Consider the following 26353-nt stretch of genomic DNA (forward strand, 5'->3'; position numbering starts at 1 on the left):
TTTTCTTCTGGATACTATCTTATGATTATAAACAAGCTTCTGTCCAAGGTTGGTACAAATCCAGGATAGTTTAAGAAAGTTATTAAAATTTGAAAAACATTAACCACAGAGTGAATGTAATGTTAACTGGCAGAAAAACTAAGTCCATTTATGAGTAAAATACGGATAAACAAGATTTTTTTTACAAAATTTACTTCTGGATACTATCTTATAATCATAAACAAGCTTCTGTCCAAGTTTATTAGAAATCCAGGATAGTTTAAGAAAGTTATTAAAATTTTAAAAACTTTAACCACAGAGTGAATATTTGTGGACGCCGCCGACGACGCCGACAACGCCGACGACGGAATGTAGGATCGCTATGTCTCGCTTTTGCGACAAAAGTCGCAGGCTCGACAAAAATCAAAAGAAAACTTCACAACGACAAAATAGACGATTTTGTGCCCTTGATCGTTTTAAAGCGTGAATTGATCGGTCTTTTTCGAGTGTTATCATGTTTTTTTCGTGTGAATATGGTGTAAAATGTTAACAAACAGACTTCTTCTCTTTTCGTAAGACGGGAAATAAAACAACTTCTCTTTCAATGAAAGACATTATCTCCAGATAGACGGTACTAGTATGGGCACAAAAATGGCCCCGTCATATGCCAACATATTTATAGGCCAACTTGAAAAACGCCTCTTGGCTAGTGCTCCATACCAGCCCTTATCATGGTTCCGATTCATTGACGATATTGATTTCAAATGGACAGATTCACAAGAACATCTTAATGAATTTCTAGGACACTGTAACTCTTTCCACCATTCAATAAAATTTACATATGAATCATCTATGGAGAAAATAAACTTCCTCGACACTACGAGTTACATCAAGAACGGAACCATTATAACGGACCTTCATACCAAACAAACGGACAAACATCAATTCCTTTCTCCTAAAAGTTGCCATCCTAAACACTGCTCCCGTGGCATCCCATTCAGCCAGGCATTGCGAATCAAGAGAATATGCTCTACTGAAAATACGCAAAATGCTAGACTTGGACAACTACGTAAACATCTAGTTGTTCGAGGATACAATAACAACATCATTGATAGCGCTTTCGAAAGAGCAAACAAAACTAGTCGCCAAGAACTTCTAGAATACAAAGATAAGAATAAAGCAGCTAACAGAACACCCCTTGTACTCACTTACCATCCTGATTTTAAAAATGTGTCTTCCATTGTTCAGAAGCATTGGAAAATTATAGAAAATGATTCAAATCTTAAAAAAGTATTTTCCTCACCACCAGTCATGGCCTTCAGAAGACCTAAAAACATCCGTGACAAATTAGTGACATCTGTATTAGCAAAGCAGCCTACTCCATCTCCCGGTTGCTACAAACAATGTGGTCGAAGGAACTGCTTGTGTTGTAAAGCTGCCAATACAAGCAGTTCTTTCATCAGCTCCGTTACTAAACAAAATTATACCATCTACTCTAATTCCAACTGTAAAACGGAGAACTCAATTTATATATTAACATGTGACACATGTGGCATTCAGTATGTGGGAGAAACAATGGACAAATTTAATATTCGGCTCAATAACCATCGTTCATGGTACAAAACCAACAAAAACTGTCCTCTCACAAGACATCTTCGTTCAACGAAACATTCTTTTGATAATGTTACCTTCCAAATCATAGAAGTCAACACCGAATGGGACACCACGGCGAGAAGGAGAAGAGAAAATTTTTGGATCCACCAACTCCACACTTTAGAACCTGATGGTCTTAACGAAAAAGATGAGAAAAGATACAGGAAAGATAAAGAATAATTTAGTACACAGCATCGTCCTTTTTATCCTGTAATATTGGCCAATGGACGTTGCTAACTTCAACTACCAATTTTGTAAAAATCTTGAACTTCATCCAAATTATGTATTATTTTCAAGGCAGCTAAATTCAAGTGCAACATATACATTGAGCTGCAAAAGTTTCTTATCATCTACATCCGATTTCACCTGGATAGATGCACGCTTGATAAAGCTAGTTAGTATAGCGAAATATTGCGTTTATTTTCATCATTTTGTAAATATTTTAAACATTCTTATATTTACATACTAAATAGTGTGTTAAAATTACATTGTTAGGCAATCTATAATTTTATTTGTGTAATTGAATTAATCTCTGTACTGATTAATCCACACTCCCATAGATTTGTATGTCATGTGCTGCTATTTATAGGCACTTATATTATTATCTTCAGTAGCACGCATTTCACAAATGTTTGTGTAATCCATTCAAATCTATCGCTATCTTTACAACATGGATAGCGCACTGAATTTCAAGAAATTAAGATCTTTAACTAAAAAGAAACTACAAACTGAACATCATTTATCAAACTTAAAAAAATATATTCAAAGTAGAACTGTACCAAAAGGTTTAAACATCAAAGTGAGTCCCCAGGCACCGGGACATAAATCCAAAAGATTCATGAGCCGTTGGAATGAAATTCTGTTTAACTGTTCAATCCAGCTACTTCAACTGTTACTTTCTTTTACAACCACAAATTACAAACAAATTGTAAATGAAATATCAGATATCATCAACAATAGTAACATTTCACGTGACGATTTACCAATAATTAAACGTCGCCTCGCAGATATTGAAAAAATTGAACTATCCAAACATAAAGAAAAACAAAGGAATAAATTTCAAAGAGATAAAATTCACACTGTCTATTTAAATCAGGATATGAATGATATCAATACAACAAACCATAAGGTCCCTAGAAAAAGAAAATTCAAAAGACGGAAACAAAAAACTGAAAGCATTGTTGTAAATTTGTCATCTAAAGAACTTACACGTGCTGAAGAATCTCTTTTAAGTAAAGGTTTAAACTTCTGTCCTATCCCATCAAATGTAAATAACTTTCAGCTAGACGAGGACTTAGACTTATTCGCTAGACGTTTACGCTTGAAAGATTTTTTCTACAATAGGGGCAAGAAAAACCTTGAAGAAGCTGGATTAACAGATTCAGATACTGACACCAATGAAGAAGTCACGCCCATCCCAAAATTTAAGAAAAAAAGTTCATGGAAACCACCTAAGAGTAAAAATGACAACTTGGAGTCATTCATTAACTACGTGAGGTCTGATATAAAGTCCTGTATAACAAATACAAGAAATTATAATTTATCCAAGTCAGAAAGCATTGCTTTGAAAGCGTTAAAAGATCAAGAGGATATCGTAATAAAACCTGCCGACAAAGGGGGCGCTGTGGTTGTCATGAATAAAACAGATTACATAGCAGAAGGAAATCGCCAACTTTCAAACTCCATTTTTTATAAACAATTAACCACAGATCCAACACTAAATAATATTCGAAGGATCAACACCATCCTTCAAGAGATGTTCGACAAAAAGCATATAGACAATGACACCTTTGATTATCTCCGACCTCTTGAGAACGAAGCAAAGGCCGGAAGATTCTATATGTTGCCTAAAATACATAAAACGGGCAATCCAGGTCGACCAATTGTTTCAGCAAATAGTCATCCAACTGAAAAGATATCAGAATTTTTAGACCATCATCTACGACCTCATGTGAAAGAACTACCCTCTTACATCCAAGATACGACTGATTATCTAAAGAAAATGGAAAGCCTCAATCCTCTACCAAGCAATACTATACTTGCATCCATGGACGTGTCTTCTTTATATACCAACATTCCACAAGACGAAGGAATAGCAGCGTGTGAAGAGGTATGGAACACTCGTAGTGAAAAAAATCCTCCAACTGAGTGCCTTGTTACACTTCTGAAACTAGTGCTAGAGAACAACAACTTCTCTTTCAATGAAAGACATTATCTCCAGATAGACGGTACTAGTATGGGCACAAAAATGGCCCCGTCATATGCCAACATATTTATGGGCCAACTTGAAAAAACGCCTCTTGGCTAGTGCTCCATACCAGCCCTTATCATGGTTCCGATTCATTGACGATATTGATTTCAAATGGACAGATTCACAAGAACATCTTAATGAATTTCTAGGACACTGTGACTCTTTCCACCATTAAATAAAATTTACATATGAATCATCTATGGAGAAAATAAACTTCCTCGACACTACGAGTTACATCAAGAACGGAACCATTATAACGGACCTTCATACCAAACAAACGGACAAACATCAATTCCTTTCTCCTAAAAGTTGCCATCCTAAACACTGCTCCCGTGGCATCCCATTCAGCCAGGCATTGCGAATCAAGAGAATATGCTCTACTGAATATACGCAAAATGCTAGACTTGGACAACTACGTAAACATCTAGTTGTTCGAGGATACAATAACAACATCATTGATAGCGCTTTCGAAAGAGCAAACAAAACTAGTCGCCAAGAACTTCTAGAGTACAAAGATAAGAATAAAGCAGCTAACAGAACACCCCTTGTACTCACTTACCATCCTGATTTTAAAAATGTGTCTTCCATTGTTCAGAAGCATTGGAAAATTATAGAAAATGATTCAAATCTTAAAAAAGTATTTTCCTCACCACCAGTCATGGCCTTCAGAAGACCTAAAAACATCCGTGACAAATTAGTGACATCTGTATTAGCAAAGCAGCCTACTCCATCTCCCGGTTGCTACAAACAATGTGGTCGAAGGAACTGCTTGTGTTGTAAAGCTGCCAATACAAGCAGTTCTTTCATCAGCTCCGTTACTAAACAAAATTATACCATCTACTCTAATTCCAACTGTAAAACGGAGAACTCAATTTATATATTAACATGTGACACATGTGGCATTCAGTATGTGGGAGAAACAATGGACAAATTTAATATTCGGCTCAATAACCATCGTTCACGGTACAAAACCAACAAAAACTGTCCTCTCACAAGACATCTTCGTTCAACGAAACATTCTTTTGATAATGTTACCTTCCAAATCATAGAAGTCAACACCGAATGGGACACCACGGCGAGAAGGAGAAGAGAAAATTATTGGATCCACCAACTCCACACTTTAGAACCTGATGGTCTTAACGAAAAAGATGAGAAAAGATACAGGAAAGATAAAGAATAATTTAGTACACAGCATCGTCCTTTTTATCCTGTAATATTGGCCAATGGACGTTGCTAACTTCAACTACCAATTTTGTAAAAATCTTGAACTTCATCCAAATTATGTATTATTTTCAAGGCAGCTAAATTCAAGTGCAACATATACATTGAGCTGCAAAAGTTTCTTATCATCTACATCCGATTTCACCTGGATAGATGCACGCTTGATAAAGCTAGTTAGTCTAGCGAAATATTGCGTTTATTTTCATCATTTTGTAAATATTTTAAACATTCTTATATTTACATACTAAATAGTGTGTTAAAATTACATTGTTAGGCAATCTATAATTTTATTTGTGTAATTGAATTAATCTCTGTACTGATTAATCCACACTCCCATAGATTTGTATGTCATGTGCTGCTATTTATAGGCACTTATATATATATATATATATATATATATATATATATATATGAACATTAACAAAATTACACAGTTCATAATACATCACAAAAATAATAAAATACAACACATGAATTTATGTAGAATATGGAGTCTGGTCAGAAAAAGTTCAGAATTTTAAAGTCCGCATTGGCACATTATGCATCCTATACAAGTACATAACCGGTTGATTGTATTGGGGTAACAAGGATTAATTATGTACTTTAGTAGACATGTAGCCATCCCAAGAATATCAAATGTTTGACCATGACAACATAAAATTTTTGACTATTTTGGTATTTCTTTGATGAAGTGCCTAATTTTAGTTTCAAATTCTCCATACATGTACATGTGAATGGACCGTTCTTTTCTTTTTGGTTTTTGTTTATGAGTGTTAATTTAGAGATTTTGTGTATTGTGGAACACTTTTTGACAACAAAGCCTGAAAAATAGTCTTTCATAAAATTTCTCTTTTTATTCATTTGGGCAGTTAAGCCTCAGAAAAATTATACTGGTCTGGGACGAGCGCTTGTGATTTATACTGAAGACGGCAATATATATTTTTTATTTCATTAACTGAATTAGTCGGACTGAAATCGTACCCTTACGTACCCCCCACATTTTTAAGCACATATATACACATATACAAATGTAACTATCTCCTGTAGTCTTTGGTACAGGCCTGAGGTATACCAAAAAATTGGAGAGATAGACAGTCTTAATATATGATAGTAAGGGGACGACCATTTGATATTCTGGGGGGGGGGGGGGGGGGCAGGAGGATTTGTTTTGGATCGGTTATTTATTTTTGTAAACTAAGAGGACAGATTATCTATTTTCTGCACTATTGAAGCAAGATTTTTCATTTTCATTAAAGCAAGGGACTGATTATTTATTTTCACAACTATATTTATAATATTGAAAAACATACAATTTTTAAATTATTTATTTATTATAAATAATTCATGTATAGTTGAGTCATTATGTACCATTTAATCAGAATTAATTATTATCCTCTTCAGAAATGAATCTTCTTTATTCCCCAATGCATATACATGTATTGCATACATATACAGTATTAAAGTTTGGTTGTAACTAAGGCTCTTTTAAAAGTATTGGCAAACATGTTTCGCCGAGCGGAGCGAGGCAAAATTTTTTTTGAAGGGTTTTTGAACCGCTGAAGGCCCAAGAAGCTATAGAACAAATGATGCAAAATCATGCCTTCTGGGTGTTCCCCAGACCCTTTCTTAAACTGAAAATGCAAGTTCTGTTTTAATAATTTTATGACAATATTTTGGTCTCAAAGCAAAATCACGTTATAGATTCAGTGTGAGACTTAAGTTTCTAGGAACAACATCAAAAGACAAATACATGTATGCATGATAAAGCAAAAAATGTAATTCACATAGTTAAGTCTGTGGCTGCTGTGTTTTTTTAAGCTCATGATCAAGTTAATAATAAAATTACTAAATTACAAAATGAATGCAACACTAACAGAATACAGAAGGGCAATCAATGAACAAAAGACAAATAAATAAGAAACATTGATCCCGAAAAATCAGGGGCTACGTCTGAGGGAGAACAGAACTTGCTTTTTGCAAGGCACTCACGGTGAACACAATATGATATGGAGATAAGCGTTTGGTTTTGAAATTTCCTACATGAGGCATTTGTCTCAATGTAGTTACGGCCTTGATTTAATAAAAGTGAGGTAAGTGTTCCTGAGACAATTAACCTCAAGTTAAATGAAACCAATTTTCTGACATTTCAAGTATATTTAAATAATATTTATACTGTTATTATTAAAAGATATGGGAAGTGTTTCCCGATTTTTTTTTTGGAAAAAAGATGAATTTTTGAAGAATCTGGTGCCATCTCATACTTTCGATTAGACCTGCTGAGTTATTTATTTTCAATACATTGCAAGTCAGGTAATTTATTTTCAAACTACCACAGAACAAACCATTTATTTTTGTGATTATCAAGGCTGCCCCCCCCCCCCCCCCAGAATATCAAATGGTCGTCCCCTAAGAACACGCCTTTAACTTGTAAATTAATAGTGTCCCTATATTTTCACTTTATACTACTGCCAAAATATGCTATCACCTATGACAGTAGCCTATGTGCAGTATGACTGTATGACTGATATACTCAGTTGATGTGGTGAACGTAAGCAGGGTTCTGTAAACCCTTGAAGGCATAAAGGAATTTCCCAGTACATTTTCATATCAATTCTAAAGGAAAAAGCAATACCTTTTGGTGTAAATGTCCATGAAACGACAGATGCAAACTATTTTTTCTACTGTAAACATTTTTCATCACGTTCGAGGGACTACAGGAAGTTTATTTATGTTAATTTGGTCCCGCCCATAATAACGACTTTTAGATGCATCTAGTAACCGTAGCGGTATTTTGAAAATATGATAATATCACACGTTATCATTTTAATGTCAAATGTTTTAGAAAGTACAACAAATAAACTATGATAAATTGATATAATTAAGTTTTAGTGTTGAAATCGACCGATTGTGGCACTTTATTGATATTTTATCAGTCCACCCTTTTTTGCACTGACGCGGGACGATTTTTGACGGTTGGGCTGAAATAACCATTAAAATAACAACAACGAAAGCTCCTTACACTATATAGTTTATAATATGCACGCACCACACACATTTATTTCATATAATTCAAGTTTCTGAACACAAATTCTTATTATGAAGGAGGAGATTGAGATTAAAGTTGTGGTTTGGATAGGTTGGTTCCCTCCGTAAAATATCCAGTATGCCTTCGGAATATACAAATATTAACGGTCGGTATGAGGTAATGATGGCCTTGAACTTGAACGTTTCGGTTCCCGGTTTGTCGAACGTCCACATACGGTACCAGTTGAAAATGGCGTTAAACGTCAGACTGAAGTCGGATCTTGATTGAAACATAAATATACCAAACTCATTAATTCTTGGGTAAATAACAGGGGAAAACATGCTTATAAACAACAAAGAAAAATAGATTGTCGAGGTTTTTACAATTTGAACAAGAAGAATCTATTAAAAATAATAGTTGTTGTTTAACTTTTTATTTCATTTTAGCTTAAAACAAATAACAAGGAATTGAAAAGGGATCTTATTATTTAACTGGTTGTATGGACCTAGCTAGGCCTTAGCAGAGACATATATATATATATATATAAACAACTCTAAATTGAAAACAACGTTCAAACCTATGATTGCGTTGGATAAAAACCGCAATTTTTATACGTGTGCATGTAAAACAAATTTCTCGGTAGAGGGGTCTAAATACAGCACAACCAACATTTTCCAAAAGACCAAAAAAGTGAAAAGTATATCTTAACAAAACGCATTTGACTAACAGGTCGAACAACTGATGTTCTTAAACCCTGCTGACTGGCATTGGCGATTGCCAAATAAATTGATCACCAGATGTTACATGGATCTTAATTATTAATTTTAATACCAAACAGAAATCAATAAACTTGCGAAAAGATGATATATCGCAAACATGATGTGCAAAACATTTTATACACCATATCCGGATTTCTCTTCAGTGATGTTAGGGATCGAAACGGTATTAATTATGATCCTCATCAGGAATCCTTTGCCATATGTTTTCCTTTTTGTTATTTTGATAATTGATTTGAATTTGATATACATGTACGCATGGGGGTACAGGAACTTTATCCCCATATATACGTAAAATTCAAATTCGAACAATTCTTAATATCACAAAAAGGAAAACATATGGCTAGGGATACCTGATGAGGATAGACCTAGGTCCATACGACCTTAACAGAAACACCTTTTATATATGTTGTGTACAATTTTGATTTTGTACAAATTTGTACCAAAAAAATGTACAAATTATAATTTGTATTTTGACTTTGTACATCTTTTCAACTTTTATTTGATCACTCAGACACAATACATACGTGTAACAAGAGGAATACAATATTTACATATATACAAACAATACAAAAAAAAAAAATGGTGGGTATAACAAAGGAAAAACATAAAAAATACATTTTTAAACAATCATTTTACAAAATGTTCTTAAGTTTACTAATAAAAAGTGTTAGCATAAGAAGACAATTTCATTATATCCTCCAATTTAACCACAAATCTTGCACCAAGATTACATGGAAAAGCATATTATAGTATTCATTTTACATAGATCTTGAATTTTGTTGTAATTGAAGCAAAAAGTTGTGTGTTCAAATCTGTAAAATTTTCGACAAAAGTTTATTTTTACTCCAATCTTTTCCCAATTTTCATAATAATCAATCGAGAATGTGACACTTTTGGATAGCATAGTATACCTCTTTATATATTTTTGTTGAAAACTTAGCACAAAAAAGATGCTTTACAAAATTTCTAATTTTTAAACACAAGAATGCAGACACTGAAATGTCTTGCCTGCTTTACTTAATATTGTGACTAAATTTATGTTGAAAATATAAGAATAAGAAGATGTGGTATGATTGCCAATGAGACAACTCTCCACAAGAGAACAAATTACTCAGAAATTAACAACTAAAGGTCGCCATACGGCCTTCAACAATGAGCAAAACCTATACCGAATAGTCAGTTATTGAAGGCATCGAAATGACAAATGTAAAACAATTCAGAAAAATTATGGCCTGGTTTATGTACAAAATAATGAACGAAAAACAAATAAGATATAAAGCAACAAATAACAATAAACTGCTTCGCTGAGCGCAGCTGGATACGCCCGCAGAGGTCCAACCCTGAACAGTTGGGGCAAAAATGGACACAATATTCAAGCTTGATACAGGTCTGAATTTGGATTGTAATAAAATATTTGATATATTATAGGTTTCTGAATAAATGTAGTCAAAGAACTTGAAATTGGTTATATGAAAGATTTCTTGCTGTTGTGCAATACACTGTGCTGTTGCGCAATACTTAGTAAATCTGTTGTCAGACAAAAAACAAATAAAATCTTATAACTCGGAAACGTAAAATCGAAAATTTATGGAAATCAAAACGGAGCTTACAAAAATAGATATAAACAATTTACCAAAGTTTCATAAAAAAAGCTGAAAGCATTTTTGAATTATTGTCCGAAAACTGGAAAATCCCCATTTTGTAATAAATAAAACCCCACAAATCGGAAACGTAAAGTCTGAAATTTATAAAAATCAAAAAGGAGCTCATGTCAATAGATATAAACCATTCACCAAAGTTTTTTTGCAAATTGGTGAAATTGTTTTTGAGTTATTGTCTGAAAACTGGAAAATCCCCACTGTTTTAATGAATAAAACCCCAAAACTCGGAAACAGTAAATCCGAAATTTATAAAAAACGAAAGGGCGCTCACGTCAATAGATATGAACAATTCACAAAAGTTTCATGTAAATTGGTGAAATTGTTTTTGAGTTATTGTCCAAAAACTGGAAAATCCCCCCTTTTTTAATGAATAAAACCCCAAAACTCGGAAACGGTAAATCCGAAATTTATAAAAAACAAAAGGGAGCTCACGTCAATAGATATGAACAATTCACAAAAAGTTTCATGCAAATTGGTGAAATTGTTTTTGAGTTATTGTCCGAAAACTGGAAAATCCCCCCTTTTTTAATGAATAAAACCCCAAAACTCAGAAATGGTAAATCTGAAATTTATAAAAAACGAAAGGGAGCTCACGTCAATAGATATAAACAATTCACCAAAGTTTCATGCATATTGGTTAAAGCGTTTTTGAATTAATGTCCGACATGTTGACGACGGACGGACGGACAGACGGACGGACGGACAGACGGACAATGGTATACCATAATACGTCCCGTAAACGGGCGTATAAAAACTGAATTACAGGAGTCGGTTTCACAAAAAAACTTACGACTAAGACCGTAAGTATACTGAATTGTTCATGACTTACAAACAATCTTAGTCGTAAGTTTTTGTGTGAAACGTTTAACCAACTCCAGGCTCCTGACTTCGGACAGGCGAAGTCTGTAATATGAAGTTTTTACTATAAGTATCACATACATTTAACAAATATCAATCATCCATGAAAATGAGGTCAGATGAACCATACCAAATAGACACCTTATGTACAATCATTGCATACAGCAAATATTGTTTACATGTTGCTTGTAGTATCTGACTAACTGACAAAACCGTTAAAACTAAACATTGACCAATGAATAGTGAACATGTGTTCAAGGTCATACATTGTCATATGAAACCTGCCAGACAAACATGTACACCTAACAATCATTTAATACACCAACTATAATGGCCCTTTTTATGCCCCCGCGACAAAATGTCGAGGGGCATATTAATTTACCCCTGTCCGTTCGTCTGTCTGTCCGGATTAGGATACATTGTTTGTCTGGCTATCTCTTCCTACGGTTTTGGAGGTACAACTTTAATATTTTTTTGGATGTTCATACACATAATGAAGGTGTACATGGCCACAGAATTTTGCAGTCAAGGACAATGGACACATAAAAGACAGATTGATTGATTGATTGATTGATTGTTGGTTCCTTAACGTCCAGTGACAAATATTTCATGCATATTCAGGACGACATGAAAGACAGAAACTTCATAACATAAAGTATTTGTGTATAAGGTATGAAGCATCAAAGTCATCTACCCACAGAATATAAAGCTAAATGCAAATAGTTTCAGCAGTCACTGGATTTTAATCCTTTTGACTCGCATTCGCAGGCGAGACAAAAAAATAAGTCTTTATGGTAAATTTTACCCCAAATTATCACAGAAATCAATATTTAACACTGGGAACCAATATTGAAAAGCATATCAAAACTCGTATATCAAATTTTGTGAAAAAGTTTTCTCAAAATTTGTGATTTTTTTTCAAATACCAAGTTTTCTACCACTTTTTCCCAAATTTTACATAAAACTAAAGGGACCTTCCTTTTATATTTATTTCCATTTAGCACATTAATTTTTTAAATTAGTTGAGACAATCTTGACTTATTGTATGACATAGAAGTATTGACACACAGACAAACAGAGAGACTACTGTATTGGGCTCATGTCAACTACTGGGCCCTAATAATCAACATTTATTGTCACAATAGATATACAATCAATTTATGACAAAATAAGTTGTAAAGTAGAGGCAATAATCTCTTTTTGGGCAGCAATAAACTCAGTAAATAGATATGAAAATTTAATTCTCAAATTCATCATTTTTTAGAAAAAATAACATATTTGATCCCAGTGTTACAGTTCACATTTTGACAAAATCCAGCTATATATCTGCAAATAACAATTGCACTAATTCTGACACCTCAAGTTGTATTGTCTAACTTCATGTTACTTCTTTTTGTTCATTACTTGACATCTCTCGTTACATCTTGGTAGTTAAACCATCAATTCACTAGTTTATACATGTTCCTGAAAGAAAAAGCACATATTATTGTATAAGTAAATGTCTTAATGCTGACTTGTGAATCATGATGCAAGTTTCAGCATTTGGCAGAGCTAAAATTGCATATTTCATAGTATTTTCTGACTTGTGAATATACAAGTTTTATCCACTTGGAGTACATTTGGCAGAGCTTAATGTAAAATAATTTAATATAAAACTTTATTCAAAAATGTTAATAAACTGCTTCGGGCGAGCGCAGCTGGATACGACCGCAGAGGTCCAACCCTGAACAGCTGGGGCAAAAATGGACACAATATTCAAGCTTGATCCAGGTCTGAATTTGGATTGTAATTAAATATTTGACACATTATAGGTTTCTGACACAGAATAAATGTAGTCAAAGAACTTGAAATTGGTTGTATGATTTGAATTTATATTCAATTGAAGATTTATTGCTGTTGTGCAATACACTGTTCTGTTGCGCAATACTTAGTTAATCTGTTTTCAGACTATATACAAAGAATTAGCAAAATAAATTGTGACCCCCAATTTTTTTCTTTGGAAAATTGACAATTTCTTAAATCTTGAGGGAAAAAAAATTGAACCCCCCCCCCTCCAATTTTGAAGAAATTTTCTTTTTGTAAAATGTGGTACAAATTAAGAGACATCCATACACTTAAACACAAGTTATTGTCTGAAAACTAGAAAAATGCTTGTTTTATTTTTTTTACCTTGTAAACATCGTTATAATGCTGATCCAGTTCCATCATCAGGTGGGGTCCTCCTTCCTCGGCTGTTTCGGCGCTATTCCACAACAACCTCCATAGGTGTGCCGGCTCAGGTGATCAGTCTGAACCTGAAACTGGATGGCTTACATTGCTCCCGATATGTCAGCTGATGTAACTGCTGCACTGTCACTGATTGGTGTTTTCATCAGAGCTGTTATAACGTCTCTTCTATCACAAGTCCATTATTTACACAAAATGTCTTAATTCACATATCTCTAATTTCCACTTTTCCAGATCTCATCTCTCTTCCTCCATATCCACTGTGATGACACTTCTGTTTGTCTACACACTTCTGAAATAAGCTTCTTCCTCTCTGCTCCTACAACTCCTAAGGTCCTGAGAGCTTGCCATACTGTCTGTCCCGCAAAGCCCCTGCACCCTACTTCAATAGCAAAGCACCACGTCCTCCATCCCCTCTGTTGGCAATCTTCTACAAGCTGTTGGTATTTTGCCATCTTTCTTTCGTGCGATTCATCCATCCTTTCTTCCCAAGGGACTGTCAGTTCCAGCAAAACTGTCTGCCTGGTTCCCCGCGACCATAGTACCATATCTGGTCTTAGCGATGTTGCTGCTATTTCTGCTGGGAATCTCATACGTTGCTGAATATCTGCAAGGATTTGTATAGTGAGAAGGATTGCTTGATATCTGCAGTAAATTGTTGTGTCGATACTTGGGGTGTTTTTGTATCGTCATCTGTTTTTATAGTTGGACCTTAAATATAATGGACACAAATTCAGGCTAGATCTTTATTCTTGTTATCAAGTGACCAAGTGAACTTTAATTACAGTTGTACATAAATGCGATTATCAAATAAACAACATACATTCATATACTGAATTTTAAATACAAGTTCTGTAGATTTCAAACTCATCTATTAACAAGGGAACTAACTCACATTTATGAATTCTTTAAAAACATATAAAAATAAATTCAAAAGTCAACATTGGATTGTTCCTGCCTTTTTACCAAACTAAATATTTTATTTTTAAATGTATAACAATGAACACCATAAGAACTATACCTCATCCTCATTTATTATCTCAACATTTCAAGCTCAAATTGAACTGGCAGTACATTTTACTATTCATATTAAATAAGGACTTCTATTGTAAAAATGAGTGATTAGACTTTAAAGACATAATTATTGAAAGACTTCCAATCAATATATTTATACTTATATCTTAGCAACTAAAAGTGATAAACCTGATTTCAATAATCAATGTGTCCCGTTGACATAAACATTTTCTCCTATCGACCAAACCTATCTATTTTCGCCATCCCAAAACTTACTGCTTATTGTTAAGTTTCCTGAATATCTTAGAGTTGAACTTATCTATAAATATCATTTTAAATATTCCTTAGATTCCTATTATTTCTAAAATTGTATTATTTACACGAGCATCTTTCTAAACAATATCAAATTATGTCCCTTTAATATAATAAAAATAAAACCAATAGCTGCTCACACATGCAATATTTACGGAACTTATCATATGCCTTTTTTTCTTAATTAATTTACTTAATATTCAACAAACCTACAATCCTTACAATTTGTAGATAAACTTGTGTTAAACGAATAAGTTCTTTTATCTTCAATTTGAACAATGTTATATTTTATATTTAAAATAAATCTGTTAAATTATTATTCATACTTATTTGTTTTAAACATGTATACTTTACATACCTTAAATATAATGGACACAAATTCAGGCTAGATCTTTATTCTTGTTATCAAGTGACCAAGTGAAGTTTTAATATCAAAATTTATCCCTTAAAACCTTTTCCTCACGTGGTCACGCCAAGATCAGCCTAAAATTGCTTGCCCAATCAAAAGTTAATTTATTCCCCAATTTACAACTAATTTGAGTTACTCCTCCCTCCCACTATTTTACAATAGACAATTATTTTTTTATAAAATAATCGCTTTGCCTTCGGCGGGACGCTATCCCTATTGATAATGATTTATTGTCTAAAATGTGCCCCTTCTCATAATTACTTAAGCTTAATTTATTTCAGGGGGATTAACATGTCACAATCTTTTTGATAATGTTTTATAAAATTTCCTGTTACATAATATTGTGTTGTAACTTTGTTTAAGACTTTTTAAACCAATATAATTTAGTTTCTTGAAAATATGAACCTTTCTATTTTAAATTACGATTCTAACTTTCTTTGTAAATTCAACAAATCTTTACTTTATTTCTTTAATATTCTTTCATTTATTAAATATTCTTCTATTCTATTTTTGAATGAATATTTACTACGTCACAAAATTGCCAGTCTGTTGCTGTTGCAAGGATCCCAAGGCCTTCAGGTGTGTTGTCCTTGCTCTCTCCAGCCTTCACAAAGTTTACGAAAGTGATGTTTTTCTTGATCTTTCTCTTCTTCCTCCTGATGATGTCCAACCTGGCTGCTATAGTTTTCAGTACACTATCATGTCTCCATGTGTACCTACCATCTTTCAGTGCCACTTGACATGATGACAACACATGTTGTAGAGATGCTGGTTTGTCTTTGCATAAGGTGCACATTGGATCTTCTATCAGCCCCCATGTATAGAGATTTGATGGACTTGGTAGTACATCGTACACTGATCTCAGAAGGAAGCTCAAACGGTACCCCTCCATACTCCAAATCTCATTCCAGGATAAGGCCCTGCTTCATGCTTCATGCCTACCGCCTTGATGTTCCTGCTCTCTTCTTCTATCTGTCGTACTTCCTGCTGTACCAAATCTCTCTTTCCCTTCTCATCTGCTGTATCCCATCTTGGTTTAGTTGTCATACCAAATCCTTGTCTCCCTACTGCCGTGACACCGACGATGACACTATGTCTAAGTCTTGTCTCTGCTTCTTTCACTGCTTCCTCTGCTTTCCACTTTCTACCTGTCCGGATCTTCACTTTTGCTCCTCTAACTTTGGCGTCTTTGCTGTCCATCAACATCATGACCTGTCGTGTTTATGTAACTTTAAACTCTTCAGTCAACGCCTTGAGTTGCCTTAAATTGCAATTTAGTTCCTGTACTATACAAGCCAACGCTGCTGAAACTTCTTGGTACGCCAAGCCAACGTCTGAGGGACGCACTGATCTTTCTTTCTAAAACCTCAACTTTGGACACTGGAAACTCGTATACCAATAACGGCCATAGTATCCTTGGCAAGACCCCATGTTGATAAATCCAAGCTTTGTATCTTCCTGGCAGGCCACTCTTGTCTATCTTCGACAGCCAATCTACTAACTGCATGTGTATTTCTTTGGTGTTTCCGCTGTCTGCTAGTGAAGCGTCAAACTTTTTCCCCAAGCATTTCACTGGATTATCTCCAACTGTTGGTATCTGTTCCCCTGCTAATTCGAAAGTTTCATCTCTCACTTTTCCGTTCCTCACAACCAAACTTCTTGATTTACTGGGTTTGAATTTCATTCTGGCCCAACTTATCATTCCTTCCAACTCCTTTAAGGTCCATTTTCCCTCTATTACTGTCTTTGCTGTAACAGTCATGTCATCCATAAATGCTCTTATTGGTGGTTGTCTTATACCTGATGACATTAATGGTCCTCTACTGGGTTTTTCCACTGACTTCAAAATGAGGTTCATAGCTGCTGCAAACAATACTACTGACACTGTACATCCCGTTAATATTCCTACTTCTAGTCTCTGCCACGCTGTGGTGAAATCTCCTACTGTAAATCTCATCTCAATGTGATCAAAGTATTCTTGCAGCATTGTCCTGATGGTCGTTGGAACATGGTACCTCTGCAATGTCAAATCTACCAGTTTGTGAGGAATGGATCCGTAAGCATTAGCAAAATCTAGCCAAAGTACTGCTAAGTCGCTTTTTTTCTCCTTTGCTTCTCTTAAGATCTGTGTCAAAACACTAGTATGTTCAATACATCCGGACACTTCTGGCATGCCTCTTTTCTGAACTGATAAATCTCTGTATTCATTGCTTAGCAGGAACCTTGTTGTCCTCTTTGCTAAAACTGCTAGGAAGATTTTACCCTCGATATTCAATAGGGAGATGGTTCTAAACTGCTCAACTGTCCTTGAGTTCTCTTCCTTCGGAATAAAACATCCTTCTGCTTTATACCATGCATCTATCATCTTTCTTCTTCTCCAAACTACTCTCAAAAGCTTCCACAATCGTCTGGTCAGCTTGGGACAGTTCTTGTATACCCGATACTGAATACCATTTGGCCCTGGTGCTGATGCTGCTCTTGCTTTCTTTAGAACATCCTGCACTTCTTTGAACTTCAGTTCTGACTCATCAAATTGTTCTTTCGGTTCCTCTGGAGTTGCCAGTTTCTCACATTCTTCCAGATCTTCCTCACGCCTTACATCACTATGTGTCTTTCTGAGATGTTTTTCTACTCCCTCCTTTGAGTTTTCCAATTTACCAGATCCTCTTGCTCCAAATAGTCTCTTCATATACTGAAAAGGGTGTGCTGTGAATTGTGCTCTTTCCTTTGCCCTTTTCTTTCTGTCTCTTCTATGTGTTTCTGCTCTTGTAAGTGTTTTCAATTTTCCCCTGGTTTCTTTCCTTAACTGTTGAAGAGGTAACCTTTCCACCTCCATAGCATCTCTATACCTCTTCTTTAACCTTCTGAGGTCCCCTCTCAGTTCCTTGATCTTCCTCTGTCTACGGTTACTCTGACCTTGTGTCATCTCTCTTTTCTCTGATATCATCAACCCAAATCTGTCCTTTCCTACGCTGTAAATAATGGACGTCATTGCTCTCATCTTTCTATCTACATTTCCTGCTAATGTTGCTTCTAAGATGTTTTCTAGATCTTCATCGAAAGCTTTCCATATCGCTTTGTCTGCACTTGTTGGCCACTTGATCTTTTCCTTCCTTGGCTCTAACATTTCTCTTCTGACTGCTGGTTCTATCACATTTATTTCTTCTCCTTCTGTAAGTTGTTCTATCTCTGTAAGCTGATCGATGTGTTCATCCTCACCCTGGTTCACATGGAGGTTATCATCACTGTGGTTTGCTTCCTGGATGGTCTCCTCCTCCGTCTGACCAGATCTCTCTGTGCGTTGACTGCCAGAATGGGGTGGCACACATTTCATTCTACTTTGATGGATCTTCAAACCTCTAGCATTCTTGCAGACTTTCCCAAAAAAACATGTACATCAATTGTCCGTGCTCGTTGTCTTCCGTTCCTTAGTCGTATCCTGAGTCTGTCCTGTAGGCTGTTCATCCTCCCCCGCTCTCGCACAGCCTCGAGGGTGTCTTAATATATATCGGTCCATAGCTTGTAAAGTGGGTTCCCCTTCACAGGAGATGCACTTTCAACTTGGCCTGCCAAGCCTAATGCCCCAAGTACCAGTCCCTCCAGGTCGCCTCTGTTCTCTTCACAGTCGTAAACCAGACTTTCCTGGTAGTCACTGGGTTTCCAGAATATAATTACCTTGTAAACATCGTTATAATGCTGATCCAGTTCCAACATCAGGTGGGGTCCTCCTTCCTCGGCTGTTTCGGCGCTATTCCACAACAACCTCCAGAGGTGCGCCAGCTCAGATGATCAGTCTGAACCTGAAACTGGATGGCTTACATTGCTCCCGATATGTCAGCTGATGTAACTGCTGCACTGTCACTGATTGGTGTTTTCATCAGAGCTGTTATAACTTCTCTTCTATCACAAGTCCATTATTTACACAAAATGTCTTAATTCACATATCTCTAATTTCCACTTTTCCAGATCTCATCTCTCTTCCTCCATATCCACTGTGATGACACTTCTGCTTGTCTACACACTTCTGAAATAAGCTTCTTCCTCTCTGCTCCTACCACTGCTAAGGTCCTGAGAGCTTGCCATACTGTCTGTCCCGCAAAGCCCCTGCACCCTACTTCAATAGCAAAGCACCACGTCCTCCATCCCCTCTGTTGGCAATCTTCTACAAGCTGTTGGTATTTTGCCATCTTTCTTTCGTGCGATTCATCCATCCTTTCTTCCCAAGGGACTGTCAGTTCCAGCAAAACTGTCTGCCTGGTTCCCCGAGACCATAGTACCATATCTGGTCTTAGCGATGTTGCTGCTATTTCTGCTGGGAATCTCATACGTTGCTGAATATCTGCAGTAAATTGCCAGTCTGTTGCTGTTGCAAGGATCCCGAAGCCTTCAGGTGTGTTGTCCTTGCTCTCTCCAGCCTTCACAAAGTTTACGAAAGTGATGTTTTTCTTGATCTTTCTCTTCTTCCTCCTGATGATGTCCAACCTGGCTGCTATAGTTTTCAGTACACTATCATGTCTCCATGTGTACCTACCATCTTTCAGTGCCACTTGACATGATGACAACACATGTTGTAGAGATGCTGGTTTATCTTTGCATAAGGTGCACATTGGATCTTCTATCAGCCCCCATGTATAGAGATTTGATGGACTTGGTAGTACATCGTACACTGATCTCAGAAGGAAGCTCAAACGGTACCCCTCCATACTCCAAATCTCATTCCAGGATAAGGCCCTGCTTCTAGCTCCTTGCCAATTTAACCAGCTACCTTGCTGCTTCATGCCTACCGCCTTGATGTTCCCGCTCTCTTCTTCTATCTGTCGTACTTCCTGCTGTACCAAATCTCTCTTTCCCTTCTCATCTGCTGTATCCCATCTTGGTTTAGTTGTCATACCAAATCCTTGTCTCCCTACTGCCGTGACACCGACGATGACACTGTGTCTAAGTCTTGTCTCTGCTTCTTTCACTGCTTCCTCTGCTTTCCACTTTCTACCTGTCCGGATCTTCACTTTTGCTCCTCTAACTTTGGCGTCTTTGCTGTCCATCAACATCATGACCTGTCGTGTTTATGTAACTTTAAACTCTTCAGTCAACGCCTTGAGTTGCCTTAAATTGCAATTTAGTTCCTGTTCTATACAAGCCAACGCTGCTGAAACTTCTTGGTACGCCAAGCCAACGTCTGAGGGACGCACTGATCTTTCTTTCTAAAACCTCAACTGTGGACACTGGAAACTCGTATACCAATAACGGCCATAGTATCCTTGGCAAGACCCCATGTTGATAAATCCAAGCTTTGTATCTTCCTGGCAGGCCACTCTTGTCTATCTTCGACAGCCAACCTACTAACTGCATGTGTATTTCTTTGGTGTTTCCGCTGTCTGCTAGTGAAGCGTCAAACTTTTTCCCCAAGCATTTCACTGGATTATCTCCAACTGTTGGTATCTGTTCCCCTGCTAATTCGAAAGTTTCATCTCTCACTTTTCCTTTCCTCACAACCAAACTTCTTGATTTACTGGGTTTGAATTTCATTCTGGCCCAACTTATCATTCCTTCCAACTCCTTTAAGGTCCATCTTCCCTCTATAACTGTCTTTGCTGTAACAGTCATGTCATCCATAAATGCTCTTATTGGTGGTTGTCTTATACCTGATGACATTAATGGTCCTCTACTGGGTTTTTCCACTGACTTCAAAATGAGGTTCATAGCTGCTGCAAACAATACTACTGACACTGTACATCCCGTTAATATTCCTACTTCTAGTCTCTGCCACGCTGTGGTGAAATCTCCTACTGTAAATCTCATCTCAATGTGATCAAAGTATTCTTGCAGCATTGTCCTGATGGTCGTTGGAACATGGTACCTCTGCAATGTCAAATCTACCAGTTTGTGAGGAATGGATCCATAAGCATTAGCAAAATCTAGCCAAAGTACTGCTAAGTCGCTTTTTTTCTCCTTTGCTTCTCTTAAGATCTGTGTCAAAACACTAGTATGTTCAATACATCCGGACACTTCTGGCATGCCTCTTTTCTGAACTGATAAATCTCTGTATTCATTGCTTAGCAGAGGAACCTTGTTGTCCTCTTTGCTAAAACTGCTAGGAAGATTTTACCCTCGATGTTCAATAGGGAGATGGTTCTAAACTGCTCAACTGTCCTTGAGTTCTCTTCCTTCGGAATAAAACATCCTTCTGCTTTATACCATGCATCTATCATCTTTCTTCGTCTCCAAACTACTCTCAAAAGCTTCCGAAATCGTCTGGTCAGCTTGGGACAGTTCTTGTATACCCGATACTGAATACCATTTGGCCCTGGTGCTGATGCTGCTCTTGCTTTCTTTAGAACATCCTGCACTTCTTTGAACTTCAGTTCTGACTCATCAAATTGTTCTTTCGGTTCCTCTGGAGTTGCCAGTTTCTCACATTCTTCCAGATCTTCCTCACGCCTTACATCACTATGTGTCTTTCTGAGATGTTTTTCTACTCCCTCCTTTGAGTTTTCCAATTTACCAGATCCTCTTGCTCCAAATAGTCTCTTCATATACTGAAAAGGGTGTGCTGTGAATTGTGCTCTTTCCTTTGCCCTTTTCTTTCTGTCTCTTCTATGTGTTTCTGCTCTTGTAAGTGTTTTCAATTTTCCCCTGGTTTCTTTCCTTAACTGTTGAAGAGGTAACCTTTCCACCTCCATAGCATCTCTATACCTCTTCTTTACCCTTCTGAGGTCCCCTCTCAGTTCCTTGATCTTCCTCTGTCTACGGTTACTCTGACCTTGTGTCATCTCTCCTTTCTCTGATATCATCAACCCAAATCTGTCCTTTCCTACGCTGTAAATAATGGACGTCATTGCTCTCATCTTTCTATCTACATTTCCTGCTAATGTTGCTTCTAAGATGTTTTCTAGATCTTCATCGAAAGCTTTCCATATCGCTTTGTCTGCACTTGTTGGCCACTTGATCTTTTCCTTCCTTGGCTCTAACATTTCTCTTCTGACTGCTGGTTCTATCACATTTACCCTTTTTCGGCCCCTAATTCCTGAACGGTTTGGGCAGTTACCCCCAAAATGAATCCCAACCTTCTACTTGTGGTATTGAACCTTTTGGTACAATTTCAGAGCAATCAAAATACTTATACACAAGTTATTGTCCTCAAAACTAGAAAAATGCTTGTTTTGACCCCTATTTCCTTAACAGTTGGGACCATCACCCCAAAAACAATCTCAACCTTCCTTTTGTGGTATTGAACCTTTTGCTTATATTTCATAGAGATCCATACACTTAAACTAAAGTTATTGTCTGGAATCCAAATGTATGATTTGAATTTATCTTTGAAGTTATTGGATACTACACACGTAGTGTACCCTATGGATATCTGTTGAAGATTTTTGTCATTAGGTTGCTGTCTTATTGGCATATACCCACATCTCTTTTTATTCATACTATGATACATACATGTATAAAAAATGTGTATTACATGTAGTACAATATGTAGGAAGTGTAACTGAACCTCAAAATTTTCAAAACATGATGACATGTAACATAAATGCATTTCTGTTCATAAATATAATAAATCTATTATGAAATATTTACTTTATATATATATATATATATACATGATCTATATTTATATATATATATTAGTCAGGGGAATTACTGAAATGAGGGGTCCTCGGTGGCCAAGTGGTCAAAGTAGTTACTACTGTAATCACTAGCCAGTCAACACTGAGGTTGTGAGTTCGAACCCCGCTCGTGCGGCTGCACTCGACTTCAATCTTAATTGACTAGGATTGTCAGTTTTCCTATCGAAGGTCGGTGGTTTTCTCCGGCTTCCTCCACCAATAAAAACTGGCCGCCACGAAATAGCCCAAAAGCGGTGCTTAAAAGTGGCGTTAAAACACCAAAAATCGAAATCAAATCATTACTGAAATGAGTGATCTTAAATCACTGATTCAAGTAACAATTTGTCCAGAAATGTTGGAAGTAAGAGTTGTCTTTCTTTAATAATCACCTATTTAAGTATTATTAATAAATAACTAGACTAAGACTAAGCATGCTAAGTGATTTAATTTTGTTGTAGCTTTAAATATATAATACTAATGATCCAGGGACTAATTATGTTGCTAAAATTATCAGAACCAACATCTGTGTTCATAAGATGACCGGCTATGTCAGGTGATGACCCTGTACTGAATCTGGGATAATGACATGAAAATCACTTGTTTAAGTGGATACCTCTAGACTATTTTCTTCCAAAAAAATCACTTCTTTAAGTATTATCATTTTGATAACCCCCACTAATTTCAACACCCATGAACAGTGAAATTTTGATCGAGAACAATAAAATTTTATCACAATTATAATCTCTAAAACCTTGAAATTTACAGGAAAAATACTCCCACTGGCACTGCTTGGAAAAATCTGTTAAGAATTTGATATTTCATTATGTTAAATTATAAGCCTTCATTATTAACAAATTCAACAAATATAGAATTTACAGCTGAATGTTTGCATCAAGGGCATAAACCTTGCTACTTAAAACATGCAAAAGGTTCATTTTTTTCAATTTTACTAATAATAAGATATAATCTAAACTTGTATGTTTAAAATTTTGGTAAAACTACAAAATCAAAGAATTTCTAATTTGCTACTTAAATGAGTGATTTATAAATAACCTATTTCAATAATTCCCCTGACTGTATATATATTATGAACTTTATAGTAACAATGTTGCAATTTTTTATGATTAAACTGAACATGTTAATGAACCATTGGCTGTTGCCTGTAGTCCAAATAAAAATTTCAATAAAAAAAATCCCATAAACTAATTAAGATACAAATATACATGTACATAAATTTTGAAAATTACTATCAAAAGTGTAAACACATATATATATAATATCCCATTTAGTTTTATTTAAAATTACCTCAGGAAATAGTTTCTGGTGTTTTCTCTCATTATCAGGTATAGATCTAGCTGGAATGTCAGACCTTTTTAATAGGACAATCCCTCAGACATAAGAGAACCGGTCCTAATGTTCTAGTGAGGAACCTTGGCCCTCTCACATCAAATACTGGTAGACAATTTCTGAAAGACAATTCAACAATAAACATTGATTTCAAAAAGTTCAGATAAGACTAATTAAAAGTGAGGTAACTAAATAGTTCTTTAACATGTTTAATCCAAACAAATTTTAGATCTAAGGAAGTTAAATACATGAAATACAAACAGTAACAATTTTCAGACCTTCCAACTCGAGATCTGATATCAATACACATCTTGAACCAAATTTTATTCAATGGCTTACAGGAACATAAGATACTGATTAAATTTAAAATACTTTCAAATTTCTTATCAACTGCTTTAACTTGATAAATCACATTTCCCACATTAATCAATAAAAGAAAATTTAATATAAGTTTGGATTTACAAAAGGAACTGTATGCAGAGTATATCTAAAATAATGAGGTTGTTTGCCCAACCTTTTCTTAATTTAAGGACAAATAACATATCAAAAGTTGGCAGTTGATGATTAAAATGGTGTATAAAGTTTCTGCAAGTCATAGAAACACATCATAATATACAAAATGTACATGTATCATTCATTTGACATGATTACTGTGATATCCAGTGGCAAGTGTTTCATAAATATTCAGTAAACAAATTTCAAATAATTCTTATAGTTAGGCATGTATGGGTTTTGCTCATTGTTGAAGTCTGTACAGTGACATATAGTTGTTAATTTCTGTGTCATTTGGTTTCTTGTGGAGATTTGTGGCAATCATACCACATCTTCTGTTGTTTTACAAAAATAAAAAGGCCAGATATTTAACTGGCACAGGAAAATGTTTACATGTTCCATAGGGGTACATGTTTTGCCTTGCAAAAGTCTGTGCTTAAGCCACTAGCCCAATATCCGGGTCTGGTAAAAATTGATAAAAATTTAGTGAAATTATTTTTAGGGTCTTGCATGTATGAAGGAAAAATATTAAAATTTCTTGCACAGACTGCAATGGGCATTGAGCCTGAGAACCTTAAATAAAACTGTTCAATGGGTATATTAACTTGCTGCAATACTTTTTTCCAAACACATGGAATTTATCGTCCCAACTTCCACTTGATGTAGCTGTGCATGCCTCTTATTTAAATGACACTTATCCCCCTTTTTTTTTGGGGGGGGGGGGGGGGGGAATTGTTCCTACCGTTACATAGAGAAACTGGGACCAATATACACCAAGGTCTTCTGTTGTGGACGTGTTTTGAGGATCACTGCCTCAAACTGCTATTTTGTACGACTTTTTGAGCCCCCTGGCAAGGGAGTTTCAGTTCCCCTTGAGTTTCACATCATAAAAACACAACTTGTACAAACCTATCTTCGGGAAAATAGAGTAAATTACTTTACTTTTATCTTCAATACCGACAACAAACGAGCAGCATGTTTATTGTTCACTTTAACAGCTAAGTTGCTTTTTCAATTGTTTTCGCTAGAGTTGTGAGTTTGACATAAAAACAAGGGCCCAGCGGCCACTTCAAAAGCCTGCCCATTTGTGGGCGATTAAGTGTCGTCCATAAAATTTATGCCACACGAGTCGGGCGAGTTTCGGTTATCTAACTTTCAATTTGGGCAACTTGAAATTACTCCACTCACCTGTACCGTGGCTTTCTGTGACACACTACCATCTTCGAAGCGGCGTAGAGGAACAACAATGCGTAACTGCGGATGCTCGAGATCGTTCATTTCAAAAGGTAAAATTAGCCCATACCGGACGGTATTGTCAAGAATTTCAATAACGGCCGGGTACCAGTCTATGGTTTGGACCGCCTATATGGGCGGGATTATTACGATGACCAACAGATAAAATGCATAGTATATTTAGATGCAGACAATGTGTTTTGTAAAGATAAAAACTGTTTTTTGAATCAGAACTGTAATAATTTAACACTTAAAAGTATCACATCATGTAATTTTGTTATATTAT

General features: G+C 35.8%; 2 protein-coding genes and 2 long non-coding RNA genes across 7 annotated transcripts in view; 1 reads left to right on the forward strand and 3 right to left on the reverse strand.

Annotated features, from left to right (window-relative positions):
- The window catches only part of LOC127729845 (SH3 domain-binding protein 5-like), a 228754-nt gene that overhangs the window by 53479 nt on the left and 148922 nt on the right, over nt 1-26353 (reverse strand). The gene's annotated exons all lie outside the window — the stretch shown is intronic.
- The window catches only part of LOC127729847 (uncharacterized), a 48210-nt gene that overhangs the window by 21742 nt on the left and 115 nt on the right, over nt 1-26353 (reverse strand). Inside the window, exon 1 of one of the 2 annotated variants that reach the window (XR_007994854.1) lies at nt 7737-7866. The exons of the other annotated variant lie outside the window; for it this stretch is intronic. This is a non-coding gene — a long non-coding RNA (uncharacterized LOC127729847). Of the gene's footprint in view, nt 1-7736; nt 7867-26353 lie in introns of those variants that run through there. 2 annotated transcript variants of the gene reach the window in all.
- On the forward strand, nt 9501-13479 carry LOC127729855 (uncharacterized). The gene is made up of 2 exons (XR_007994865.1): nt 9501-10295; nt 13198-13479. It is a non-coding gene; the product is annotated as an uncharacterized LOC127729855 (long non-coding RNA).
- On the reverse strand, nt 12652-26353 carry LOC127729844 (uncharacterized). 3 transcript variants are annotated; one of them, XR_007994850.1, is made up of 3 exons: nt 26023-26126; nt 24301-24461; nt 12652-12891 (listed from the first exon to the last, which is right to left on the reverse strand). XR_007994850.1 is itself a non-coding variant. In XM_052237764.1 (3 exons), the coding sequence occupies exon 1, from the start codon at nt 18720-18722 to the stop codon at nt 16629-16631; it is 2094 nt and encodes a 697-aa protein (XP_052093724.1). In that variant the 5' UTR covers nt 18723-18739; the 3' UTR covers nt 12652-12891; nt 13597-14364; nt 14944-16628. The 3 variants fall into 3 exon arrangements, 1 of the variants encoding a protein (XP_052093724.1); XM_052237764.1 differs by lacking the exons at nt 24301-24461; nt 26023-26126 and adding exons at nt 13597-14364; nt 14944-18739; XR_007994851.1 differs by lacking the exon at nt 24301-24461 and having other exon boundaries at nt 26023-26353.

Source organism: Mytilus californianus, unplaced genomic scaffold (assembly GCF_021869535.1).
Source record: "Mytilus californianus isolate M0D057914Y unplaced genomic scaffold, xbMytCali1.0.p SCAF_2, whole genome shotgun sequence".
Classification (NCBI taxonomy): Eukaryota; Metazoa; Mollusca; class Bivalvia; order Mytilida; family Mytilidae; genus Mytilus; species Mytilus californianus.

Coding starts and splice junctions, on each gene's coding strand:
- LOC127729844 (XM_052237764.1), bottom strand. CDS start 18,722: ATGAAATGTGTGCCACCCCATTCTGGCAGTCAACGCACAGAGAGATCT.